General features: G+C 45.9%; 1 protein-coding gene across 5 annotated transcripts in view; it reads right to left on the bottom strand.

The window, feature by feature from the left end:
* SPTBN2 (spectrin beta, non-erythrocytic 2) overlaps positions 1–26,111 on the bottom strand; it is a 102,458-nt gene that overhangs the window by 39,708 nt on the left and 36,639 nt on the right. For all 5 annotated transcript variants that reach the window (XM_060694357.2, XM_060694358.2, XM_087880957.1 and 2 more), the window contains 6 exons: positions 14,023–14,174; positions 4,489–4,662; positions 3,473–3,564; positions 2,833–2,913; positions 2,043–2,158; positions 531–643 (listed from right to left, as the gene is read on the bottom strand). In XM_060694357.2, coding sequence (XP_060550340.2) covers positions 531–643; positions 2,043–2,158; positions 2,833–2,913; positions 3,473–3,564; positions 4,489–4,662; positions 14,023–14,174 — 728 coding nt within the window. The remainder of the gene's footprint in view (positions 1–530; positions 644–2,042; positions 2,159–2,832; positions 2,914–3,472; positions 3,565–4,488; positions 4,663–14,022; positions 14,175–26,111) is intronic.

Here is a 26,111-nt window from a genome sequence, read left to right as displayed (position 1 = left end):
AGTTTACCGACCTCGGAAGGACGGAAGGCTGAGTCAACCTTGAACCGGTTAGGATTGAACTGCTGGCTGTGGGCAGAGTTAGCCTGAAACATGGCATTCTAACCACTGGGAGGAAGGGAGGGAGGGAGGAATCGCAATAGCACTTAGACTTATATACTGCTTCACAGTGCTTTTACAGCCCTCGTAAGTCGTAAGTCGTCCTCAATCGTAAGTTGAGGACTACCTGTACCTAGGCCAGGGGTGTCAAACTCAATTTCATTGAGGGATACATCAGGGCTGTGGTTGGCCTGGGAAGGGGAGGAGCCAAATGGGTGGGTGTGGCCAGCTTGACGCCATTCAAGCTGTAGACCACACTGGTCTGATGTTTCCTCTTTGCTTGGGTTCCACAAATTGGTGGCTTAACCCACCAAAAGCGTAACCCACCACAAACTGATGTCTATCTTACAGCTCTCATTTGCCCTGGATTTCCTGTTTCCCCAGCCCTCGATATGGCACATACATATTCAATGGCTCGGCCCTGCTGGTGGTACCTTTCCAATCCGCTTCCCTTCCACAGCCAAGGCCTTCATCTTAGAGAAATAGTGGTAATAGGTGGCGACATAAGTGATGATGGACTTCTCATCAGGTTGGTCTACATTCACGTCTGGTAGGAAGCCGAGGAGAAAAAGCAGGTGGCAAGAGAGAAAGAGAGATTAATACTTCATTCTTTCAGTTTCTTTTTTTTTTAAAATGTAAATACAAATAATACAAACATAGTACATAGACATCTAAATACAAAAAAGGAAAAGGAAAAAAAAACCAAATATTACAGTGCACTCCCACCCCCTGGAGACCATTTCCACCCCCCCTATATTTCTTCATCTATACCAATGATGGCTAACCTTTTCCAGACTGAGTGTTCAAAACGTGTGCGGGAACCCCCAAAATGACCCTCCCCCGCATGCCCCCCACCCCAGAGACCCGAAGACCAACTGGCCGTCGAGAGGCGTGTGCACATGCGCAGCAGAGCTGAGCTAGGGCGACAGCTCATGTGCCATCAGAGAGGGTGTTGTGTGCCGCCTCTCGCACTCGTGCCATAGGTTCGCCATCACGGGTCTACACCAACTAAAAGATATAATATATATATATCCCAATTGTGCCCTTATCCCCTCCAAAACAACATATATTCTTGAGTAGGTTTATTCCCTTTGCCTTCCACCAACACTGATTTTATAAAATCCCCTCCCATATTTCATTCTTTCAGTTTCCACTCAAAGCACCATGTTCTCTGTTGGGCAGAAGGCAGAAGCAGCTTTAAAGATCTGCCTCCTAGTTGCTAAAGTTTCTCATAAGGCCGTGATAGAATTTGTGTTTGTTTGCATGAAAAAAAAACAACTTGCAAAATTAAAATAGGATTCAACCATTTCCCCCAGAGATAGCACAGACCAGTGGTAGGTTTCAAATTTTTTTACTACTAGTTCTGTGGGTGTGGCTTGGTGGGCGTGGCATGGCTTGGTGGGCGTGGCATGGTGGGTGTGGCAAAGGATGGATACTGTAAAATCTCTATTCCCACCCCACTCCAGGGGAAGGATACTGCAATATCCCCATTTCCTCCTGATCCTGATTCGTAGGATTCCCGAGTACCTTTCGTCGCGCCCTAAAAACATTACTATTCCAACAAGCAGGGCTGGCCTAAATAATAATAATATTTTTACTATTTTAATGGGTTGTTTTATTAGAATTTTCGGCCAATTGATTTAAATTGTTTTTAATTTTTATACTGTCATGGTTTTATTTCTGGCTGTACACCGCCCTGAGTCCTTCGGGAGAAGGGCGGTATAGAAATTTAATAAAATAAATAAAATAAATAAATCAGCTGGGACTTGGGAGGCAGGGAATAGATGGGGACGGGGCCAGTCAGAATTTTTACTACCGGTTCTCCAAACTACTCAAAATTTCTGCTACTGGTTCTCCAGAACTGGTCAGAACCTGCTGAAACCTACCTCTGGCACAGACCCAACCCAAACAAAAGACTCAGGGGAAAGGAAGCTAGCTAGACTTACCTTCAGGATCCAAAAGTTTGGTAAGGCCGAGCTCCTTTTCAGCCACGTTGAAGGCATTCTGGAGATTGTAGTGTGCGTTACATTTCTTCAAGGTATCAATGTCGATCAGATCCGGCCTGTTGAGGACACCGACAATGAAAATACATACATGCAAATATATGGAAGGAGTGACTTTCTGGGTGAGAACTAGAAATCGGAAAAAGTTTGGTCTAGTGCCATGATGGCGAACCTATGGCACGCATGCCCAAAGTGGAACACGAAGCCATGTCGCCTTGCCTGTTTGTCTTCCGGGTCTCTGGAGTGCATGCGAGTGTGACAATCAGCTGTTCTTTGCGCGTGTGCAGTGCAAAAACCCAGTGTGTGCATGTGTGCCAGCCAGCTGATTGTCGGGCACGCATGCGCACTAAAACTGGAAGTTAGGTGTTCCTGGAGCACGGTCCTGACGAGTGTGTGTGCACGCGTGCGACATTTCTGCGTGACCTTTTCACCACTTGGTGCTGAAAAGGTTTGCCATCACTGGTCTAGTGGTTGAGGCACCAGGCTAGAAAGCTGAATACTGTAAGATTAAGTCCCACTTTAGGTATAAAAGCCATCTGGGTGACTCTGAGCTGATCACCAGGAGACGGCGAGTTCTAGTCCTGCATTAGGCATGAAAACCAGCTGGGTGACTTTGGGCCAATCATCAGGAGATGGTGAATTCCAGTCCTGCCTTAGTCATGAAAACCAACTGGATGACTTTACGCCAATCACCAGGAAACAGTGAGTTCTAGTCCCACCTCAGTCAACTGACCTGTGTTTGTGGACAATTGCATTGAAAGCCAGGCCATCTCTCCAGCTTGTGGTAAAGTTATGGACGTTCACATTTGGGTACCTGTAAAAAAGCAGAAGCATTCATTTTGCTTTATAAATATTAATCTCTCCACGAAGGCAGGGCTCCCTAATTTTTTCCTTCCGGGGACCATTTTGTTAGTCAAAAATTCTGAGGAACATCACATAAGCCAGACGTCACCATAGCAAATGTGACTCCCAGATTCCCCAGAGTTCGGAATTAAATTAAATTTTTGTTTTTAAAAAGTATATAAACAGTCATTAAAAAAAGTCAAGGTTAGGGTTAGGGTTAGGATTTGACACCCCTGCAGTGATGAAATCCAAATTTATTTTACTACCAGTTCTGTGGGCGTGGCTGGGTGGGTGTGGCGTGGCTTGGTGGATGTAGCAGGGGAAGGATACTGCAAAATCTCCATTCCCACCCCACTCTGGGGCCAGCCAGAGGTGGTATTTGCCAGTTCTCCGAACTACTCAAAATTTCCGCTATTGGTTCTCTGAACTACTCAAAATTTCCGCTATTGGTTCTCCAGAACCTGTCAGAACCTGCTGGATTTCACCCCTGCACCCCTGGTCTATATGCTTCGCCCTGTTTATCCCCTTACCCAGCTGTCTTCATCTGGCACCAAAGCAGGAGGGCATCTTTTGCTGACTTTTTTTCCTTGTTATCCTCCGTCTCCACACTGATGTCTTGAATCTACGAGAAAAGATTGAAAAAGAATCTCAGTTGGTCAGAGACACTCCCAGTCAATGTGAGTGTATGTATTTTCTTTTTTTTTTCCTTTTTAAAGTAATAATGATGAAAACCTGTACCCATCCAGGAAAATGTCAGGCAGGCCAGACAGAAAATGAAGAAAAACATCCTAAATCTTGCTTAACAAGTACAAATCTAGAAAAATTTGACAGCACTGATGCTGCTTGTATGCTATTTTGCATAATTTATCTCCTCCCTTAATAGAGAATTGCTTAAAATGATTCTTTTGTTGAGTTGGAAGGGATCTTAGAGGTCATCTAATCCAGTGGTCACCAACTGATGGTCTGCGGACTACAGGTGGTCCGCGATAAAATTTTGGTGGTCCACAGAAAAATTATTTGCATTTTTTATATTGCACTAAATACTATTTATCTTTTTTTTAAAAATTCATATTAATGGTCCGCAGGATTTAAAATTATGAATTTAGTGGTCCCCGAGGTCCAAAATGTTGGCGACCCCTGATCTAGTCAAACTATTTGCTAGGTGGCAAGTCACCCATAAACTGACAACTGATACTTCCTCCTTGTAGTTGAAAACTTCTTCCTTGTAGTTTTAACACACCGGTTTTATTCCCGCCCTCTGGAAAAACAGAAAATAAAATCCACTCCCTCGGGTGTGCGACAATCCTTCAGGTATTTCAAAATGACTTCCCCTTAATCATTTATCCCATAGGCTCAACCACACCCTGATCGCTTTAATTATTCTTCCGTCATGAGAACTAGAAACTTGGTTTTGAAATGAAAGCAGAGCAAGGACCTCCCTTTCAATCTTTTGGCTTCTATCTCTTGCTGCGGAATTCTCCTCGGCTGTGCTGCAGCCCTCAGAGGCGAAAGCCTGTGAATGAAGGAGGAACATTCCGGAACATACCTGGAAACGGAGGATGATTGTCCAGATGAGGCCCAGTGTGAGTCGGTGGTTGCCATCCACAATATCGTGGGAGCCCATGTTTTCCAGATGGACTCGTTGCTCCTTCAAAAACTGGAGAGCTTTATCTACATTCTCCAGACAGTGGATTCGCATTCGGCCCTTGGTTGGCTTGGGCTGAGGAGAAGGAAAAACAGGCTATAATTTCCTCTGAGCATAAGCAGAAGATCCTCCGGTCATACTCATGAAAAGGGCTCTTCCAAATGAATTCTTTCTCAACTTCTCAGCAACTTTAACATGGGTGGACTTCAACTCCCAGAATTCCCCAGTCAGCAGGCTTTAAGATGGATGGACTTCAACACCCAGAATTCCCTCACCAGAATGGCTGGCTGGGGAATTCTGGGAGTTGAAAATCCATATATTTTAAAAGTTGATAAGGTTGAGAAAGCTGTCTTAAGATGCATAACCATGCCGGTCTGTTCCAGCAAACGAAGGCTACTGTATTCCCACAATGTGCATAAACAAGGCTAATCAGCATTAGCAATAGAACTTATATACCGCTTTACAGTGTTTTCCAGCCATCTCTAAGCGGTTTACAGGGTCAACGTATTGTCCCCAACAATCTGGGTCCTCATTTTACCGACCTCGGAAGGATGGAAGGCTGAGTCAACCAGTCAGGATTGAACCCTTGGCTGTGGGCACAGTTAGCCTGCATTATTGCATTCTAACCACAGGAAAGGAGGGAGGGAGGGAGGGAAAGAAGGAAGGAAGGAAGGAAGGAAGGAAGGAGGGTAGCAATAGCACTTAGACTTATATACCGCTTCACAGTGCATTACAGCCCTCTCTAAGCAGTTTATAGAGTCAGCCTCTTGCCCCCAACAATCTGGGTCCTCATTTTACCGACCTCGGAAGGACGGAAGCCTGAATCAACCTTGAGCTGGTCAGGATCGAACTGCTGACAGTGGACAGAGTTAGCCTGCAATACAGCATTCTAACCTTTTACCTTTGCAGAAGACACTAATCTGAGCTATTATTACCCTGGCAAATCTAAACCGGTTGATCAGTATACTGTGTGAATCCAGGAAATTAATCAAGCCAGGGAGCCGTAGCCGTTTGCTGTCGTGGTTTTAAGGGACCAGGCTAGAAATCAAGAGACGGTGAGTTCTAGTCCTGCCTCAGGAATGAAGTCAGCAGGGTGACCTTGGGCCAGTCAACTTCTCTCAGCCCTAGGAAGGAAGCAATGGCAAGCCACTTCTAAAAAGCCTCGCCGAGAAAACTGCAGGGACTTTTCCAAGCAGTTTCCGAGCATTGGATACGATTGAATGGGGGGGAGGGGGAATTTTGCAGCCCCTGATAAACCTAGGGTGGCACACGACTTGCATGAAGCATCCTCTTATAAAGGTTCTATGTACACGACTTCTGACACAACCAGCAGCTAATCCATTACGCTTATTGCTGCAATCGTCCTGCTGAAAGTCAGAGATGGAAGCTGCCCAGCGCCGGTTCCAAGTGGAGTGGCATTATCATAACATTATAAATCAGTAAATACAGCCCGAGAACCTGTCGGGCGACAGCCATTCATTCACAAAAGAGGCGTGAGGCTGCATTTTGCATATTGATGAAGGCATAGGGCCTCCGCACGGGACGAGCTTAACTGGGTCAAGGAGGGGTTGGTGTGTTGTGCAAACATTGCAAGCAAAGCAAGAAGCCTGGATCGGTTTAATTCCAAAGGCGGCTTTCCTAGACATTTAGTCTCTGTGCGTTTCATTCATTTCCTGTTCTTAATAGCAATAGCACTTAAACTTATATACCGCTCCACAGTGCTCTACAGCCCTCTCTAAGCGGTTTACAGAGTCAGCGTAGGTAGGTAGGTAGGTGGGTAGGTAGGTAGGTAGGAAGGAAGGAAAGAAGGAAGGAAGGAAGATTGCAATAGCACTTAGACTTATATACCGCTTCACAATGCTTTACAACGCTCTCTATACAGAGTCAGCCTCTTGCCCCCAACAATCTGGGTCCTCATTTTACCAACCTCAGAAGGATGGAAGGCTGAGTCAATCTCGAGCCGGTCAGGATTGAACTACTGGCAATTGGTAGAATTAGCCTACAATACTGCATTCTAATAGGAAGGAAGGAAGGAAGGAAGGAAGGAAGGAAGGAAGGAAGGAAGGAAGGAAGGAAGGAAGGAAGGAAGGAAGGAAGGAAGGAAGGAAGGAAGGAAGGAAGGGTTGGTTTACAGAGTCAGTCTCTTGCCCCCAACAATCTGGGTCCTTATTTTACCGATCTCGGAAGGACGGAAGGCTGAGTCAATCTCGAGCCGGTCAGGATTGAACTACTGGCAATTGGCAGAATTAGCCTGCAATACTGCATTCTAACAGGAAGGAAGGAAAGAAGGAAGGAAGGAAGGAATACAGAGTCAGCCTCTTGCCCCCAACAATCTGGGTCCTCAATTTACCGACCTTGGAAGGATGGAAGGCTGAGTCAACCTTGAGCCTGGTAAGATTCGATCTGCCAAACTGCTGGCAGCCGGTGATCAGCCAAAGTAGCCTGCAGTACTGCATTCTAACCACTGTGCCACCGTGGCTTAAATACAAATAATCCTTAGCTTATGACCACAATTCAGTCCAACATTTCCATTGTTAAATGAGACATTTGTTAGTTTCACTTTTTTTTTCCCACCTCAACCACAAAGTCTAGAAGCGGTTTCCAAGTAAGAAAAGCATTCGTATTTGGCTTGTTTCTTAAGATTTTTCTTCCGAGTCCGCTGTCCCTTCTGTTTGACCCATCCCCTACTTTCCAAACGCAGCCCTGCCAGCCAACTGGGTTGCACAAGGCAGGAAGCCGGTTTAACTGGCAGCCAAAACCACCTTCCCACCTCTAGTCCAGACTGAGCTGTCGGAAGAGTTCGGTGTGCTTGCCACGGAGGGTGTGTTTTTTTAAAAAAAAAAACAAAACAAAAACAAAACAAAACCCGGAGGGAGGGGTGGAATCAGACAACCCCTCCCAGCCCAAGAATTCCTATTCCCTGCTTGCAAACCACAGAGGAATGGAATGGAAAAGGAGGTGGATGGAAAAGTAGGCAGTCCCCAAGCAGGTATGGGTAGTTGGGAAGAGGAGGCATGGGCTCGGATGAGAAAGAAATTGCAGCACGTTCCACGAGTGGGCTTGCGACAGGAACACGTCAAGGGAAGGAAATGTGAGTTCTAGTCCTGCCTTAAGCATGAAAGCCAGCTGGATGATTTTGGGCCAATCACCAGGAGAATGTGGGCTAGGAGTGGCATTTGGGGATTCTCCAAACTGCACAGAATCTTAGCTACAGATTCTCCCGAACCCCTGCGAACCCCCAGCGCCCCACCCCTGGTTAAGGAGAAGATAAAGGATTGGTTACTCTCTTTCCTATTGATCTTCCAGGGGAGGAAATCCACCGTTTTCCTGGTGATTGGCCCCAAATCACCCAGCTGGCTTTCATGCTTAAGGCAGGACTAGAACTCACATTCTCCTGGTGATTGGCCCCAAATCACCCAGCTGGCTTTCATGCCCAAGGCAGGACTAGAACTCACATTCGCCTGGTGATTGGCCCCAAATCACCCAGCTGGCTTTCACGCCCAAGGCAGGACTAGAACTCACATTCTCCTGGTGATTGGCCCCAAATCACCGAGCTGGCTTTCATGCTTAAGGCAGCACTAGAACTCACATTCTCCTGGTGAGTGGCCCCAAATCACCCAGCTGGCTTTCATGCTTAAGGCAGCACTAGAACTCACATTCTCCTGGTGATTGGCCCCAAATCACCCAGCTGGCTTTCATGCTTAAGGCAGCACTAGAACTCACATTCTCCTGGTGAGTGGCCCCAAATCACCCAGCTGGCCCAAGGCAGGACTAGAATTCCTGATCTCCCGTTTTCAAGCCTGGTCTAACCCCTAAAGCAAAACTTGCTTACTTCATCAGTCAACAATTCAGGATGGTCAGAAAGATAGGAATTTTTTTTTATAGGTAGCTGGGAGTTCAAAGCCATCCGTTGTGGTTAATGGCCAGTGGCTTAAGATAAGGAGAAAGTTTCCTTGAAGTTAAGCTTGGCCCTTGTCTTGGAAAAGGCACTCCCATTTTAGTCCTCTTGACCATAGGGCCAAAGGGATTTGCTACGGCATTCTGGTTTTTTTCCATTTCCCGGTCGAGCTCAGAAGCCTTCAAAAAAAGCTCCCTCACATTCACGGAACGTCAGCCATTGTTCTTTTGTGCAGGTATATTAGATATTTTAGAACAGGTCAGAAACAGGAAAGCAGCAACTGAGAACAAATTGAGATATGTGGGGCTATTTCTTTTTAGTTTATCTAAAAGCTGCGGTGGAACTGGTTGAAACAGGATTCCACTAGGATCATTGCTCTGATTCACCAAAATTCTTGAGATGTCCTCACCCAAAAGGCCTCTCCTCCTCTCCATATTTTGTTTCATTCCTAAGGTGCTTTGCACCTACTGCTTCATCCTTGGTTTAAGGCCTTCCTTAATTTTAATTTTTGATCAGGACGCGGTGGCTCAGTGGCTAAGACACTGAGCTTGTCGATTGAAAGGTCGGCAGTTCAACGGTTCAAATCCCTAGTGCCGTTCCTTGTCCCAGCTTCTGCCAATCTAGCAGTTCCGAAAGCAGGTAAAAAATGCAAGCAGAAAAAATAGGGACCACCTTTGGTGGGAAGGGAACAGTGTTCCGTGCGCTTTTGGCATTGAGTCATGCCGGCCACATGACCATGGAGACGTCTTCGGACAGCGCTGGCTCTTCGGCTTTGAAACGGAGATGAGCAGCGCCCCCTAGAGTCAGGAACGACTAGCACATGTGTGCGAGGGGAACCTTTACCTTTACCTAATTTTGCACAGCACCTAGGAATCTATATGTACTTTGTACAGGTAGTTCCTCGACTTACAACAGTTCATTTAGTGACCGTTGAAAGTTACAACAGCCCTGAAAAAAAGTGACTTACTGTTTTTCACGCTTACGACCATGACAGCATTCCCGTGATCAAAATTCCGACGCTTGGTTAACTGACTCGTATTTATGACGGCTGCAGGGTCCTGAGGTCGTGTGCTCCCTTTTTGCAACCTTCTGACAAGCAAAGACGGTGCGGGAAGCCAGATTCACTCAACAGGAGCCTTGATAGTACAGTGGTTTAAAGCACCCTGTTATTAACACAGCTGCCTGCAATTTACTGCTGGTTCGAATCTCTCCAAGGCTCAAGGTTGACTCAGCCTTCCATCCTTTCTAAGGTAGGTGAAATGAGGACCCAGTTTGTGGGGGCAATAAGCTGACTTTGTATAAATATACAAAAGTATGAAGGCTATTGCTTAACGCATTGTAAGCCGCCCTGAGTCTCCGGAGAAGGGCGGCATATAAATCAAATTTAAAAAAAAAAATTGTGACGGGAAGGGAAAGGAAAGGAGAAAGAGAGGGAGGGAGGGAGGGAGGGAGGGAGGAAAGGAAGGAAGGAAGGAAGGAAGGAAGGAAGGAAGGAAGGAAGGAAGGAAGGAAGGAAGGAAGTTAGGAAAGTTTGTGGGGGCAATAAGCTGACTTTGTATAAATATACAAAAGGATGAAGGCTATTGCTTAACGCATTGTAAGCCGCCCTGAGTCTCCGGAGAAGGGCGGCATATAAATCAAATTAAAAAAAAAAAATTGTGACGGGAAGGGAAAGGAAAGGAGAAAGAGAGGGAGGGAGGGAGGGAGGGAGGGAGGAAAGGAAGGAAGGAAGGAAGGAAGGAAGGAAGGAAGGAAGGAAGGAAGGAAGGAAGGAAGGAAGGAAGGAGGTTAGGAAAGTTTGTGGGGGCAATAAGCTGACTTTGTATAAATATACAAAAGGATGAAGGCTATTGCTTAACGCATTGTAAGCCGCCCTGAGTCTCCGGAGAAGGGCGGCATATAAATCAAATTAAAAAAAAAAAAAAAACCAGCCGTGTGACTAACTTAACCACCGCAGTGATTCACTTAACAACGGTGGCAAGAAAAGTACTAAACTGGGGCAAAACCAGTGGTGAAATCCAAATTTTTTTACTACCGGTTCTGTGGGCGTGGCTTGGTGGGCATGGCTTGGTGGGCATGGCAGGGGAAGGATACTGCAAAATCCCCATTCCCCCCCACCACCACTCCTGGGGGAAGGATATTGCAAAATCTCCATTCCCTCCCCACTCTGGGGCCAGCCAGAGGTGGTATTTGCCGGTTCTCTGAACTGCTCAAAATTTCCACTACCGGTTCTCCAGAAACTGTCAGAACCTGCTGGATTTCATCCCTGGGCAAAACCCACTTAACAAATGTCTCAGCTAGCAACAGAAATTTTGGGCTCAATTGTGGTTGTAAGTCAAGGACTACCTCTACACATGTATCCAACAAGTATAAACATAAAAACGGATTTAAAGTTAAGAAAATTTTAAAACATACTAAAAACGTCGTTTTAGAAAGGTGGGAGTATTTTCTTTAGGAGGAAGAGAGGGAACAATTTAAATGTCTAGTACAGCATACAGGATGTTCGCATCTGACGAGATCTACAATCAAATAAGGCCAACTGTTTCTGGTTTTAAAGGTGCTGGGTGTTGCCATCTCTCCCTTTAATGGCTTCCTTTCTTCTTTCAATACCTTTCAGTGTTTTTCCGAGGCAACTCAACTCATTTAAATGGATTTTTTTTTTTAAAAAAAGTGCACATTTATACAGGCACCCATTGTAAGTACATAACTCCAGGCAATTAACAAACGAGGAAAAAAACCAAACCTATTAAATCCCTATAAACAAAAGAGAAGCTTTAGTTGAAAATGACCCAAATAAAGCACTGAGCACAATGCCAACAGAGGTAACCCTCGACTTACAATTGACATCTAAATTTCTGTTGCTAAACCAAGGCGGTTTGCTCCGTGACTTGTGTCCAATCGGACAACCTTTTTCTGCCTGGGTTGTTAAGCGAATCTGATTTCCATCATTGACTTTGCTTGTTGGAAGCCGGCTAGGTCAGGGGTGGGCAACGATGGCCCTTTTACAACTTGTGGACTTCAACTCCCAGAATTCCTGAGCCAGGCCATGTTAGCTCAGGAATTTTGGGAATTGAAGTCCACAAGTCATAAAAGGGCCATCGTTGCTCACCTCTGGGCTAGGTGATCGTGTGACCCCACCCCACCCCCACCCAGGACACTGCAGCCTTCATAAATACATGCCGTTTGCCAAGCATCTGAATTTTGATAACATGACCTCGGGGGATGCTGTGACGGTCATAGTTTGAGGACCAGTCGTCATATTTTTTAGTGCCATTATAACCCAAATTTGGGTTTCAAATTTTTTTACTACCGGTTCTGTGGGTGTGGCTTGATGGGTGTGGCATGGGAAGGATACTGTAAAATCTCCATTCCCACCCCACTCCAGGGGGAAGGATACTGTAAAATCTCCATTCCCACCCCACTCCAGGGGGAAGGATACTGCAAAATCCCCATTTCCTCCCGATCAGCTGGGACTTGGGAGGCAGAGAATAGATGGAGGTGGGGCCGGTCAGAATTTTTACTACCGGTTCTCTGAACTACTCAAAATTTCCACTATTGGTTCTCCAGAACTGGTCAGAACCTGCTGAAACCCACCTCTGAAACAGTCGCTAAGCGAATGGTTATAAGCGGAGGACTTCCTGAACCGGGTTCCTCTAACGCAGTGATTCCCCAACCTTTTAGCACTAGGGTCCTGTTTCATGGAAGACAATTTTTCCACGGACCCATGTGAGTGTGAGTGCACAACCTAGATCCCTCACACGCAGTTTACGGTAGGGTCCCCTTGCCTGTCGCTCGCTTCCAGCTATGTGGCCTGGTTCCCAACAGGCCATGGACTGGTACTGTTCCGTGGCCCAGGGTTGGGGATCTTTGCTCTAACATAACCTCTGACACTTAATACCTGGAGAAAACCCCAGAATTGATCCCATCTCAGTGGAGAGTCTTTGAATCAGCAAGACGGAACAAAATCTCAGTCAACAACGGGAAATCAATGACAACTGGTCAGTCTCAAATATCACCCTACCAACCAGGAATAACAGAATAATAATAGAATAACTGTTCTGGGGTCTTCTAGTCCACCCCCTGCTTGAACAGGAGACCCTACACCATTCCAGACAAGAGGCTGTCCAGTCTCTTCTTAAAAAGCCTCCAGTGATGGAGCACCCACAACTTCTGGTGGCAAGCTGTTCCACTGGCTAAATGTCCTCACTGTCAGGAAATTTCTCCTTAATTCCAGGTTGCTTCTCTCCTTGATGAGTTTCCATCCATTGTTTCTTCTCCTGCCTTCAGGTGCTTTGGAAAATAGGTGGGCCCCCTCCTCTTTGTGGCAGCCCCTCAGATATTGGAACCCTGCTATCATGTCTCCCCTGGTCCTTCTCTTCACTAGGCATGGAGCCAAGACAGTCAGAGATGACGCTCTTGAAACCTGCGTCATTTTCTACAGGCTTCTAACATTTTCCAGCCTGCTTCAGCATCTTCCCATTTCCTTTGCCTCCCCCGCCACACCAGCCGAAAAATTCAGCCGCCAGGACAGAAGCACCTGCCAAGCTGCCAGGCAGGGTGTATGTAGGCTGCTGCCTGCCAACAGGGAAACTGGAAATTCTGCCTCGCTTGAGTTAGAACAGGCTGTTCCCCTCCCGGCTGCAAAGAGAGCCAAAGCGTGGCATTCTGGGAAACAGGTGTTCGGCTTCCCCGGCTAGGTGGGTGGTGGCTGCGGCTGGCTCGGAGAAGAGGAAAGAGAGAGACGTGGCAAGAGATGAGAAAAACTACCCGGCTGGGCCAGCCTTTTCGAAGCCCTGCCTGATCTGGGCAGGCTGGCACTGCCCCTCCTAGAATTCCTAAGCAGCGTGGCGCTTTTGAAGCTGAAAGGGGTCTCATCCCAGCTGGGAAAGGGGTGCCTCCCGCTCCATCCCGTTAATTTTCTCAGCAAAGGGCACTTTTGCCACGTTTTTGTACGTGGTACAGTCGGAAATCATCCAAGACATTTTGCGACTTATAAGTTCTGATGGAGCAGTGGTTAGAATGCTGTATTGCAGGCTAACTTTGCCCACTGCCAGGAGTTCGATACTAACCAGCTCAAGATTGACTCAGCCTTCCATGGTGGGTAAAAAGAGGACCCAGATTGTTGGGGGCAACAATCTCACTCTAAGCGGTTTATACGGTACGCCTCTTGCCCCCAACAATCTGGGTCCAAATTTTACCGTCCTCGGAAGGATGGAGGAGGGCTGAGTCAACTGTGAGCCGGTGAGAATCGAACTGCTGGCAATGGGCAGAATTGGCCTGCAGTACTGCATTCTAACCACTGTGCCGCGCCACTATTAAAATGACCAGATGAAAACAAACAGGTTCCAAAGCTTGGCGATTTAAATGCTTTTAATGACAATGTTGGACACTGCACCCCTGAAAAGCGTCCTCCTCCACGAGACCAAAAAATTTTGGGAATTTTGTTTGTTAAATTTGCAGACTTTTTTTTAAAAAAAAATCAATCTTGGGAGGGGGAATGCTTTCAGCTCCCCCCCCCCAACCTTTTCCACACTCACCAATTGCTCCCCTGAGAGCACTTCCAGAAGACGTAGCAGCATGCGTCCATCTCGTAGGTCGCTGTACAGATCGCTGATGCGGCAGGTGACCCGGGCCAGGTGTGAGTTGACCCATTTGGTGAATGTCTTCTTCTGTACCGCTTCTCGTTCATCTGCAAGAGAAAGTTAGGGTTTTGAGGAACCTCACGACAACTTCCAGAAGACGAGGTTTTTTTAAAAAAAAAACTCAACGCACAGTTTTCGAGATGGAGCCAGAGGCATCCATAGGGAATGCATAAAAGTCAAGATCAGGGGTCAGCAACCTGTGGCTCTGGAGCCGCATGTGGCTCTTTCACCCCTCTGCTGCGGCTCCCTGTCACTCAAAATAGGTGTCACAACCGCCAATGTGCGACACCCCGCCGGCACGTGATTTACTGAGCTTTTCAACCCCCGGTAGGCCAACCACGGATAAATCCAAGAAAAGAAAAGTTTCAGATGAAAACAGAACGTTTAATTTCAACTACATATGCTAGTTTTGTGGCCGCTCAAGAAATAGTCAGGCACAGGAAGGGTTTTTGTGGCTCCCGGTGTTTTCTTTCCTGTGGGAAACGGGTCCAAATGGCTCTTTTGAGTGTTTTAAGGTTTCTGATCCCTGGTCAAGATGGAAACACCTGCAGCTTTATTATGGACCAATAAAAGAGAATATTTGTAGTTTAGGGTTGAAAGGAGGGGTCCTTTGTGCTCTCTGAGCTTGCATGTTTTTTTGCAGAGGTAACACCATCAGATAATAACATTATTATCCAACATATGTCAGATGTTTGGGTATTTGGGTAATGTTGGTTGTTATTATCCAACATATGTTAGATGTTTGGGTAAAGAAACATCTGTAAGAAAACAACCAAACACAGAGAGCACTAAAGATCACTCACTTTATTATGTATATGCAGCATATGTAAGAAAAGGAGCAGAACTGCAATTAATTACAGCCATAATTTATTTGATGTTTATCCCACCTTCATTACTTTATAAGTTAACTCAAGGTGGCAAGCATAACTTCACTCTTCCTCTTTCTCCCCCCCCCCACAATAACCACCCTGTGAAGTGGGTTGGGCTGAAAGAGTGACATCGGCCGCCCCCTAGAGGCGGGAACGACTAGCACGTATGTGCGAGGCAGTGGTGGGTTTCAAAATCTTTTACTACCGGTTCTGTGGGCGTGGCTTGGTGGGCGTGGCAGGGGAAAGATACTGTAAAATCTCCATTCCCACCTCACTCCAGGGGAAGGATACTACAAAATCCCCATTTCCTCCCGATCAGCTGGAACTCAGGAGGCAGAGAATACATGGGGGCGGGGCCAATTAGAGGTGGTATTTACTGGTCCTCTAAACTACTCAAAATTTCCGCTACTGGTTCTCCAGAACTGGTCAGAACCTGCTGAATAGCACCTCTGGTGCGAGGGGAACCTTTACCTTCACCTATTTAAAGGAGGGTAATTTTTTTAAAAAAAAAAGTTCTTTCACAAGGAGACAGTAACATGCAGCCAGCAGCTGTTCAAAGGTAACGGGAGAAGGCAAAGCAGTTGGGCCTTGTTTTAATTAAAGATTTTTTTTCCTTAATTAAAATGGCTGCATTCTCTAATCATGGCATTAATCACAATCATGTTAATCTCTTAATTTTTATACTTGCAAGATAGCTTCCTAACCACTCACGACTGCCATTTCTGTCTTTTTTCTGCTTCTACGCCGTGCTTTTTAAATTGCTGTTTTCATTTCGAAAAGCTCAGCTGATACAGTAATTATAGAATGCTGTAATCCAAGGCAAAACTGTTTCCAGACAGGTGTCGTGTGATCCAGAGGTGTTGCATTATGAATGCTACCTTTTGCCCCCTTCAATTAATAGCAGGCAATCAATCAAGCAATGCTTATATAAAAAGAGACAGTGTTGTTATTATTGCAAAAGAGCTTGATTACAGTTAAAACCCGTAACTCATAATTTCATAAAGTCAAGGAAGGAGAAAGGAAGAAAAGAAAAAGGAAATGTCGTTGCAATCAAATTTAAATTATGATTTGAAACCCAGATAAGATCAGGAATCTTACATCCAAATGGGATCAAAAATACTTATGACCACACCTGAAACCAGAACTTCTGTTCTTAAGCAAGGTGGTTGTTAAGTGAGTCACACTTGTTTTTGATGACCTTTTTGCCGCACTTGTTAAGTGAATCAGGAGGTCATTTAACAAATCTGGTTCCCCCCCCCTTGACTTTGCTAATTGGAAGGCAACGGGGCAGGTCACACATAGCGATCACATGACCCTTGTCAAATGCCCAAATTTTGACCACAGGATCGTGCAGTTGCTATGACGGTCGTAAGTGTGAGGACGGTCATAAGTTGTTGTTTTTTCCAGTGCCACTATAACTTGGAACAGTTGCTAAACAAATGGTTGTAAATCAAGGACCAACTACATGCTTCTTAACCAACCAGCCAACCAACGTGGTTTTTAACATTAGGACTCCTATCATTATGTCTTTTAAAACTGAATTTTTACAGATTATAGATTAACAGAGTCGGAAGGGACCTTGGAGGTCATCTAGTCCAACCCCCCGCCCAAGCAGGAGACCCTACACCATTTCTGAGAGATGGCAGTCCAGTCTCTTCTCGAAAGCCTCCAATGATGAAGCTCCCACAACTTCCAAAGGCAGCTTCTGTTCCATGGGTTGATTGTTCTCCCTGTCAGAAAATTTCTCCTTATTTCCAGGTTGAATATCTCCTTGTTTATTAATTAAAAATGAATTTGTAATATGTTCGCTTTCCCTGCCATTTTATACAGCCATTCCAGATCTTCATGAGGTTCATGAGTTTCCCCATGATCTCTTCTTTCATAAAAGCCTAGAGGGAGGTTTATTAAACAAATAGAAAAGCTGCAGAATTCGTGTAACGTTCGATCTATTTGATCTTGGTTGCAGAGAATACTGGCAGTCCTTGACTTACAACGGTTCATTTAGTGGCCATTTGAAGTTAAAACAACACTGGGAAAAAAGTGAGCTGCGACCATTTTTCACACTTACGACCGTTGCAGTATCCCCCATGGTCACGGGATTAAAATTCAGCTGCTTTGCAGGTGACTCATATTCACGACGGTTTAAATGTCTTGGGTGTCGTTAAGACAAGCAAAGTCAATGAGGGAGCCAGATTCACTTAACAACCGGGTGACTCACTGAACAGCTACAGGGATCCACTTAAGAACCGTGGCAAGAGAGGTCATAAAACGAGGCAAAACCCACAAATTGTAAAATAAAATATACAAAAGTATGAAGGCTATTGCTTAACGCATTGTAAGCCACCCTGAGTCTTCGGAGAAGGGTGGCATATAAATCAAATTTTAAAAAAAAATTCTCGTTTAACAACATGAATTTTGGGCTCCACGGTGGTTGTAAGTTGAGGACTACCTGTGTGTACTCCTTGCGATTGAATAGCACACATGAATTGGCCAAATGGCTCGTTCGTTGGCAGGTTACTGCGCTGGGGGATGCAAAAGCAAATATTAAAAATGGCCTTGCCCGTTTCCAAGGCACAGCGCCATATGTCTCTGTTGACATGTTCCTTCCAGTTTCTCAGAAAGCATCCTCTGTTGGCACCTGGATCATATGCAAATCGACCAGCATCAATGAGTGGGTTGGAAGGGAGATTATTGACCGGCAGAATGATTCAGCTGCCTGGGCAATATCGCATTTCTTATCCAAGAAATCTTCGATTCTTTAAGATGCCATAGAGTTCTCCCACTGGTTAGGTGCCAGGTAATACTAGGTCTCACTGTCCCAGGTGACTGTCTATCCAGTGGTGAAATCTAAAATTTGTTACTACCGGTTCTGTAGGCGTGGCTTGGTGGGGGGAGGGGGGTAATGTGACTGGGTGGGCGTGGCCAATTTTTTTTTTTAACTTTTAAAACCATTTTTTCTACAACCTCTTCGGCGAAGAGGTTGTTAAAAAAATGCTTTCAAAAGGCTCTGATGATCCCAGCCGAGTTGCCTGATAGGCAGAGACTTTTTTTCTTTTAAACACCTCTGACGATCAGGCAACTCAGCTTGGATCATCAGAGGCATTTAAAAGAAAAATAGGGGTTTTTTTTTCTTTTAAAAGCCTTTGACGATCCCAGCTGAGCCGCGCGATCATCAGAGGCTTTTTTTTTTAACTTTTAAAAGCATTTTTTCGGCCGAAGAGGTTGTAGAAAAAATGCTTTTAAAAGTAAAAAAAAAAAAAAAAAGCCTCTGATGATTGTGCGGCTCAGCCTGGCATGGGCGGGGGTGGGGGGGGGGCAGGGATTTTTGCTACCGGTTCTCCGAACCACCGGCCTCCATCTCTACCGAATCAGGTGATCCGGTCCGAACCGGGAACATTTCACCCCTGCGTCTATCTAAGGTCTCCATCTAGCCAAACTGCTTTGATCTTCATTTTATTGCTCACAGCTTAAACCGTAAATAAAGACAGTCCTTAGTAGTAGTTCGAATCACTACTTTGTCATGAAATTTACAAGACGGCTCTGGGCAAGTCACTCTGCCCTCATCCCCCCACCACCTCTCCTCCCAATCTACGAAAAAGAAGGAGGGGGGGGTATCATTTTCTTTTATGGAAGATGTTTGTCCTCATAATGATTCATCCGTAATACAAAGGATGAGCTTTCAATGCATGAAAGGGCTACGTAGAAGCCAAAGATTAATATTTACAAATGAAGTTGGCAACAGAAGGCGGCTAAAAGAAACCTTCAATCCATCAGGATAGAGCTGGAAAGGGACCTTGGAGGTCCTCTAGTCCAACCCCCTGCTCAAGCAGGAGATCGTATTGCCATTCCAGACAAAAGGCTGCACAATCTCTTCTTCTTGAAAACCTCCAGGGATGGAACACCCACAACCTCTGGTGGCAAGCTGTTCCACTGGTTAACTGTCCTCACTGTTAGAATGTTAGTTCTAGGTTGCTTCTCTCCTCGGTTAGTTTCCATCCGTTGTTTCTTGTCTTGCCTTCTGGTGCTTTGGAGAATAGCTTAACCCCCCCCTTCTTTGGGGCAGCCCCTCAAATACTGGAATACTGCTATCATGTCACCCCTAGTCCTTCTTTTCCGTAGACTGGCCAAACCCAAATCCTGCAACCGTTCTTTGTATATTTTAGTCTACAGGCCTTTATTTATTTATTTTATTTTATCGGACTTATATGCCGCCCTTTCTCCACAAGGACTCAGGGAGGCTCACAGCAATAAGCAACGGCAAGTCCAGATTAAAATTCAAACAATAAAAGAAACTAAAATTCCCATTAAAACCCCATTCAGTCCAGGCCAGCCTGGCAAAACAACCATGTTTTAAGGTCATGGCGGAAAGAACGAAGGTCGGGGGCCACCCGGAGCTCCAAGGGGAGCTGATTCCAGAGGAGAAGGTGCCCACAGAGAAGGCTCGCTCTATAGGGGCCGTCAGCCGGCATTGCTTGGCCGCCGGGACCCCAAGTAGGCCCTCTCTGTGTGAGCGCACCGGGCGATGGGGAACTGTTGCTGGCCGCAGGTGATCCGCCAAATACCCAGGGCCTAAGCCATGTAGGGCTTTATAGGTAATCACCAGCACCTTAAACCTCACCTGGAGGACAACCGGTAACCAACGCAGGTCACGCAGGAGGGGTGTGACATGGGAGCATTGGGACACTCCCATCACTACCCGCGCGACCGCATTCTGCACCAGCTGAAGCCTCCGAGTAGTTTTCAAGGGCAGCCCCATGTAGAGAGTGTTGCAATAGTCGATCCGGGAGGTGACGAGTGCTTTAAATCATCTTAGCTGCTCTTTTTTGGCACTTTTTCCAAAGTTTCAACATATTTTTATTTTTTGATCAAAACTGGATGCAGTATTCTCTCCCAACTCAAGATATTTGATTACAGGTAGTCCTCGACTTACAACCATTCATTTAAATGACTGAAGTTACAAAGGCACTGGAAAAAAAGTGATTGACAACCAATCTCCGGGCTTATGACCATGGCAGTGTCCCTGGGTTCATCAGCTGATTGCAAATTGGACGCTTGGCAACCAGGCAGGTATTACATTACCAGGGTTACATTACCATTATTTTGTTTTTGTAAGTCACTGAGAGTGAGTGGGCAGCCGTATAAATTCTCTTTCATAAAAATAAATAAATAAATAAATACATTGCCATTTGCAACCTTGCCCTCTGGCAAGCAAAGCCAATGAGGACAGACAGCAGGAGGTCACAAGTCGTGGTCACATTCCTTATTGCCACGGTTACAAAAAAAAAAGTTGTAAAATTGGTTGCAGCCATGTGATGCCTCACTTAATGACCACACTGCTTAACAATGCATTTTTCTAGTCGCAACAGTGGTCGTAAGTTGAGGACTATCTGTATTTGCCTTCTTTCCCCCACATAGCTCGCAATGAATGAGCTGTTTTGGAGAAGAGGATCACCAAGCAGCTATAGGATGGGAGGACCTCCCAATGCTATTGAACTACAACTCCCAGCATCCCTCGCTCCAGGCACTTCTTGAAAGCTTCCAGGGATGAAGCTCCCACAACTTCCGAAGGCAACTTCTGTTCCATGGGTTGATTGTTCTCACTGTCAGGAAATTCCTCCTTATTTCCAGGTTGAATCTCTCCTTGTTTATTAATTAAAAATGAATTCGTAATATGTTTGCTTTCCCTGCCATTTTAGAATAACAGAGTTGGAAGGGACCTTGGAGGTCTTCTAGTCCAACCCCCTGCTTAGGCAGGAAACCCTACACCACTTCAGACAAATGGTTCAGTGGTGGGTTGCTACTGGTTCACCCCGGATTGGACAAACTGGTAGCGTTGGCAGCGGGAGATTCCACCCCACCCGCCCGGACGTTTCTCCATACATGCAGAAGTGTCATGCGAGCGCGCCCACGAATGAACTGGTAGCAATAGGATTTGAATCCCACTACTGAAATGGCTATCCAACATCTTCTTAAAACTTCCAGTGTTGGAGCATTCATAACTTCTGGAGGCAAGTTGTTCCACTGATTCATTGTTCTATTTTATACAGCCATTACAGATGTTCATGAGTTTACATATGATGTCTTGTTTCATAAAAAAAAAAACATTATTCCTTGTCTGGTGCTTTGGAAAATAGCTTGACGCCCTTCCTCCTCTCTGTGGCAGCCCCTCAAGTATTGGAAGACTGCTATCCTGTCTCCCCTGATCCTTCTCTTCACTAGACTAGCTAGACTAGCTTCAGTAGACTTGGTAAGTGGCTGTCCAAATCTCTTCTTAAAAACCTCCAGTGATGGAGCACCCACAACTTCTGGTGGCAAGCAGTTCCACTGGTCAATGGAATTTTCCGCCAGGAAATCTCTCCTTATTTCCAGGTCGAACCTCTCCTTGATCAGTTTCCATCCATTATTTCTTGTCTGGCCTTCGGGTAGCTTTGGAAAATAACTCCGGATTGATCGTCGTGATGTATAAAATGCAGGCTTGGTGGCTTTCTGCAACAGCCCTGAAGCTCCAGCAGACGCTGCTGCGCCTCTGCCCAAAACTTTATCGTGCGCACCCAATGTGCAGGAAGAAATCCACCACGGTGGTGGTGGGGCCGAAGGCTCAGCTCTGAGGTTGAGTCACTAGGACATGTCAGGACAGGGCTGGGCTGGGTGAAAAGCTCCGTCTACATGTGCTTTGCAGAGAAGGGAAAAGAAAGGTCAACGCGCACCATGACCTGGGCCCCACCGGCCCGAGAAGCCAAATCGCCCTTCTGCTCAGCATCTTGCAGATTAGCCAGCTGTCTGGAAGAGAGGGAGGCCTGTCGCCAGAAAGAGGTTCAATAACTTGGGTGATCTACGACCCTCATGGGAGGGCGATTTTTCATTCTCAAATGCAGGAGGTGAGGGGGGGAGGTATCTCCTCCTCTCTTCCAGAACACTCCCCGTTCTTAAAAAAAAATCTTTGCGCCAATCATTCGATGAGCACCCCGCCGTGCTAATTTCGTCCCCCCCCAAGGATTCATGTGTAGCAAGCACTAGGTTAACACAGTTTGGATGCTTCAGAAAGGCTGGGTTTGATTCTATTGTCAAGTCATCCTTTTCAATCAGACGATAGGTTAGAATGCAGAGTAAGAAGAGTTTGGAAGGGACCTTGGAGGTCTTCTAGTCCAACCCCCTGCGCTCAAGCTGGAGACCCCCCTATACAGTGATGGCGAACCTTTTCGGCACCGAGTGCCCAAACTGGAACGTGTGTGCATGTATGTGCATGTGCGCACGCCAGAGCACCGGAAACCCAATGACTAGCTGGTCGGCGTGCCCATGCCTGTTTTTTGGCCATTTTTCAGGCCATTTTCTGGCTGTTTTTTGGAGGCATTTTTTGGGCTGTTTTTCGAGCCGTTTTCAAGGCTGTTTTTGGTATTTTTACTTGGCTATTTTACTTGGTCTGTGACGGCGAACCTATGGCACACGTGCCTACAGAGAAACGAGACGAGCAGCTGGCGATGGCGCCTGCCCACAGAGAGGGTTCTGCATGCCACCTCTGGCAGTGGTGGGTTCCTCCCGGTTCCGCCGAGCCGGTAGCGGTGACGATATGACGTCACCGAACTGGTTCTCTTTGTTCGGGAGCTGCCCGCCACCGTGTTATTTTTACCTTTTATTTGGCCCCACCCCCAATCTATTTGCTGCCTCCCAAGTCCCAGCTGATTGTCTAGAAGAAAAAAAACTGTTTAAACTTTTGCCGCGGGGCTTCAAAGGGCCGCCCTACAGCTGATCAGTGTTAAAAGGCAGTGTGGTAGTAGACCAGGGCCTCCAAAAACAAATGAGTAGACCGGTGCCTCCAAAAAGAAATGAGTAGACTGGTGCCTCCAAAAAGAAAGGAGTAGACTGGTGCCTCCAAGGACAAATGAGTAGACCGATGCCTCCAAAAAGAAATGAGTAGACCAGTGCCTCCAAGAACAAATGAATAGACTGGTGCCTCCAAGAATAAATGAGTAGAACAGTGCCTCCAAAAAGAAATGAGTAGACCAGTGCCTCCAAGAACAAATGAATAGACTGGTGCCTCCAAGAATAAATGAGTAGAACAGTGCCTCCAAAAAGAAATGAGTAGACCGATGCCTCAAAAAACAAATGAGTAGACCAGTGCCTCCAAAAAGAAATGAGTAGACGGTGCCTCCAAAAACAAATGAGTAGACCGGTGCCTCCAAAAACAAATGGGTAGACCGGTATTCTCCAAAAACAAATGGGTAGACTGGTACAGCTCTGAAAGCAGTTAAAAGCCTGGTAGACCAGTACCTCTACTAAATCCTAAAGAATTGTCACATGACCATCAAACCACGCCCACAAAATAAGCCACGCCCACAGAACTGGTAGTAAAAAAATTTAGAACCCACCCCTGACCTCTGGCATACGTGCCATAGGTTTGCCATCACGGCCCTATACCATTCCAGACATATGGCTGTCCAACCTCTTCTTGAAAATCTCCAGCGTTTCTTTGTTTTAGAAACAGTGGACTGAGGGTAGTCACTGGGTTTTGCTAGCTCAGATATTAAGGTTAACATGTTGTGTGAACCCAGCCTTTACGTCAATTATGTAGCCGGCTGGCTTTTTTTTTTTTAAATACTGGAAAAACTTGTTTGGAAAGGTGGCAAAATATATTTTTTTTTCCCAACATAAAAAGAAGTGGCTGGATCACGATTGGGATCAGCCAATGTGGGATGAAAAGGCTTTAAATTTTACTCCTTATTCACTCACGCCTGGATCCTTTGGCTCTGGACGGCATGCACAGACAGAGACATGCACCAGTCAGTAATAATAAAATGAATAAAACATCCTTCGCAGGAATTAAAGATTTGCTTTCCTAATTCCTCGTTAAGGTTAAGTAGCAGAGGAAATGAGAAAGGGTTGATTGTCTCTAAACTAACATCAACGGCGGCTCATGCAATGCACTCAGTTCTAAAGCCAGGTTAATAAAACAGTCATTGTGCTTACGTAGCATGGTACGCCCCATCAAATAAATAATATCACAACTGAGTAGTACAGCCTGAATTACACAACACGCTAGACCACACAGGAGTTGCTATCAACCCCTAAACTTCACACCCAAGCCCCTTTTAAGTTAATATTTGTCCAATTAAGAGGAATCCCATTACCGATCAGGATCTCATGTATTTTAATCTAGCCTAATTTTTTTTTAAAAAAAAGTTAGAAGTTTGGTTGCATCCCAGAATAAATGGCAGGCAGCCTTTGACTTACCGAGCCCAAAAGTTCTGTTGCTTAAGTGAGACAATTCTTAAGTGAGTTTCGCCCCATTTTACAACCTTTCATGCTCCAGTTGTTGTTAAGCGAATCACTGCAGTTGTTAAATTAGTCACACGTTTGTTACGTGAATCTGGCTCCCCTTATTGGGAGTTGGCTGGTCAGAAAGTCACAGAAAGGGATCACGGGACCCCCCCAGGACACTGCAAATATGAGCCAAGGGCCTGAATTTTGATGACATGACTGTGGGAATGCTGCTGCGACAGTTGTTAAGTGCGAAAAATGGTCGTAAGTCACTTTTTTCAGTGCCATTGTCACTAAGCGAACTGTTGCAAGCCGAGAAGTACCTGTATACAGCGAGATCTTTAAGGGAGATTATTACCTGTCTGCACCGCCTCCTCTGTGCCTCTCTAGCTTTTTAACCTTGGGCATGTCCCGTGTTTACCCTCTGGCACAAAAGACACTAAATCCGACGGGAAGATGTAGCAATGCTCGGAACGCAAAAGCCCCAAACACCTTCCCCTTGTTCCCTCTCCATCAGGAGCCGGGGCTCCGGACATAAAAGGAAAATGCTGAACTAGAATAGATCAGCAAATTGTATTCTATTCATCTGGAGCTTAACCAGAACTCTGGGGTCCTTTCCCATCAGACAGCCATGAGTGGGGAAGTCGGGGATTAGGCTGTGAATGGGAGCAAGCGCTGGTTCTTATTTTGTGCAGGTTTCCTATCTGCCGGAGGGCCACTGCCCGTTTTTTTTTGCAGTTCAATGACCTTCTGGTCTCGGTGCACGGATAAAATGCGCCTGCCACTTGTACCCAGGGAGAAACCCGTGTTAAAACACCAGCCTCTACTTGCAAAACTTGTAAAAAAAAAAAACACCTCTCTCCGGCCCACACGCTCACAACCAAACCCTATTTGTACCTACAGAAAATAAATCCAATTGTTACAACCGTCTACGGAGATTCTGTCATATCCAGGTCATGGCAGATCCCAAAGGTGCTTTTTCAAAAGGTAACCGGATTTTCTTTGTTGTTAGCATCTTTGGGGTTTGTTAAGAATGGTGTTGCTCCGTTCCAGGGTGAGGTCTTGGCACCCGCAGACAGATACTAAAATTTAACTTGGCTCCCCATTCCAGCACCCACCCACTCTTTTTATGACACCCAGGCAAAACTCCAAAGCAATGCAACCTTTCCCCCCCCCCCCACTTCACGCCCACCCCAGACACCTTCATCCCCACCACCCCGCTGCTGGAATCACCAGGCACTTAATCCCCAACCTCTGTGATACAACAGACAATAATTGCAAAGGCATAAAACCGCCTTTTTGCTTGCTTGCCATACACCCCACAGCTATTATCCGACCCCACCTCTCCCTATCACAAAAAGGCATCTCGGTGGGAGGAAAGTTCAGAGTTTAGGATCGGGGCTGAAGGGAGGGGGGCTGAAAGGGGTTTATTTTAAGAGGGCTGGCTTTTATCAGTCTAACCGATAAAATACGGCCCAGTCTCTCCTTTCCTGAAATGGATTGCAAAGGCTGTCAAAAGTTTGAAAAGCCCTATTTTTTTATGCTGCCTCTTAATTAACTGGAGAAAAAGACGCTGCTGACTTGGGCAAAAGTTGAATGCAATCCAGGGCAGGAACCCCAGTCCTCTTTTTTTTGGAGAAGGCAAGAAAGCACCAAAGTAAGATAAAAGTTCTTCATAGGTGGCACCCAGATTTTAGATCAAATTTGGTCCTCCAAATTTGGCAACTTTTAAGACTTGTGGACTTCAACTGCCAGAATTCCTGGCTGGGGAATGCTGGGAGTTGAAGCCCACAAGTCTTAAAAGTTGCCAAGTTTGTAGACCCTTGTTATAAGACAATATTCCTCCGAAAAACTAGGCGG

Source organism: Pantherophis guttatus, chromosome 18 (assembly GCF_059756535.1).
Source record: "Pantherophis guttatus breed Tessera chromosome 18, ASM5975653v1, whole genome shotgun sequence".
In the NCBI taxonomy this organism is placed as follows: domain Eukaryota; kingdom Metazoa; phylum Chordata; class Lepidosauria; order Squamata; family Colubridae; genus Pantherophis; species Pantherophis guttatus.
The sequence above is the reverse complement of the archived record's forward strand: the minus strand, read 5'-3'. Positions and strand labels throughout refer to the sequence as shown.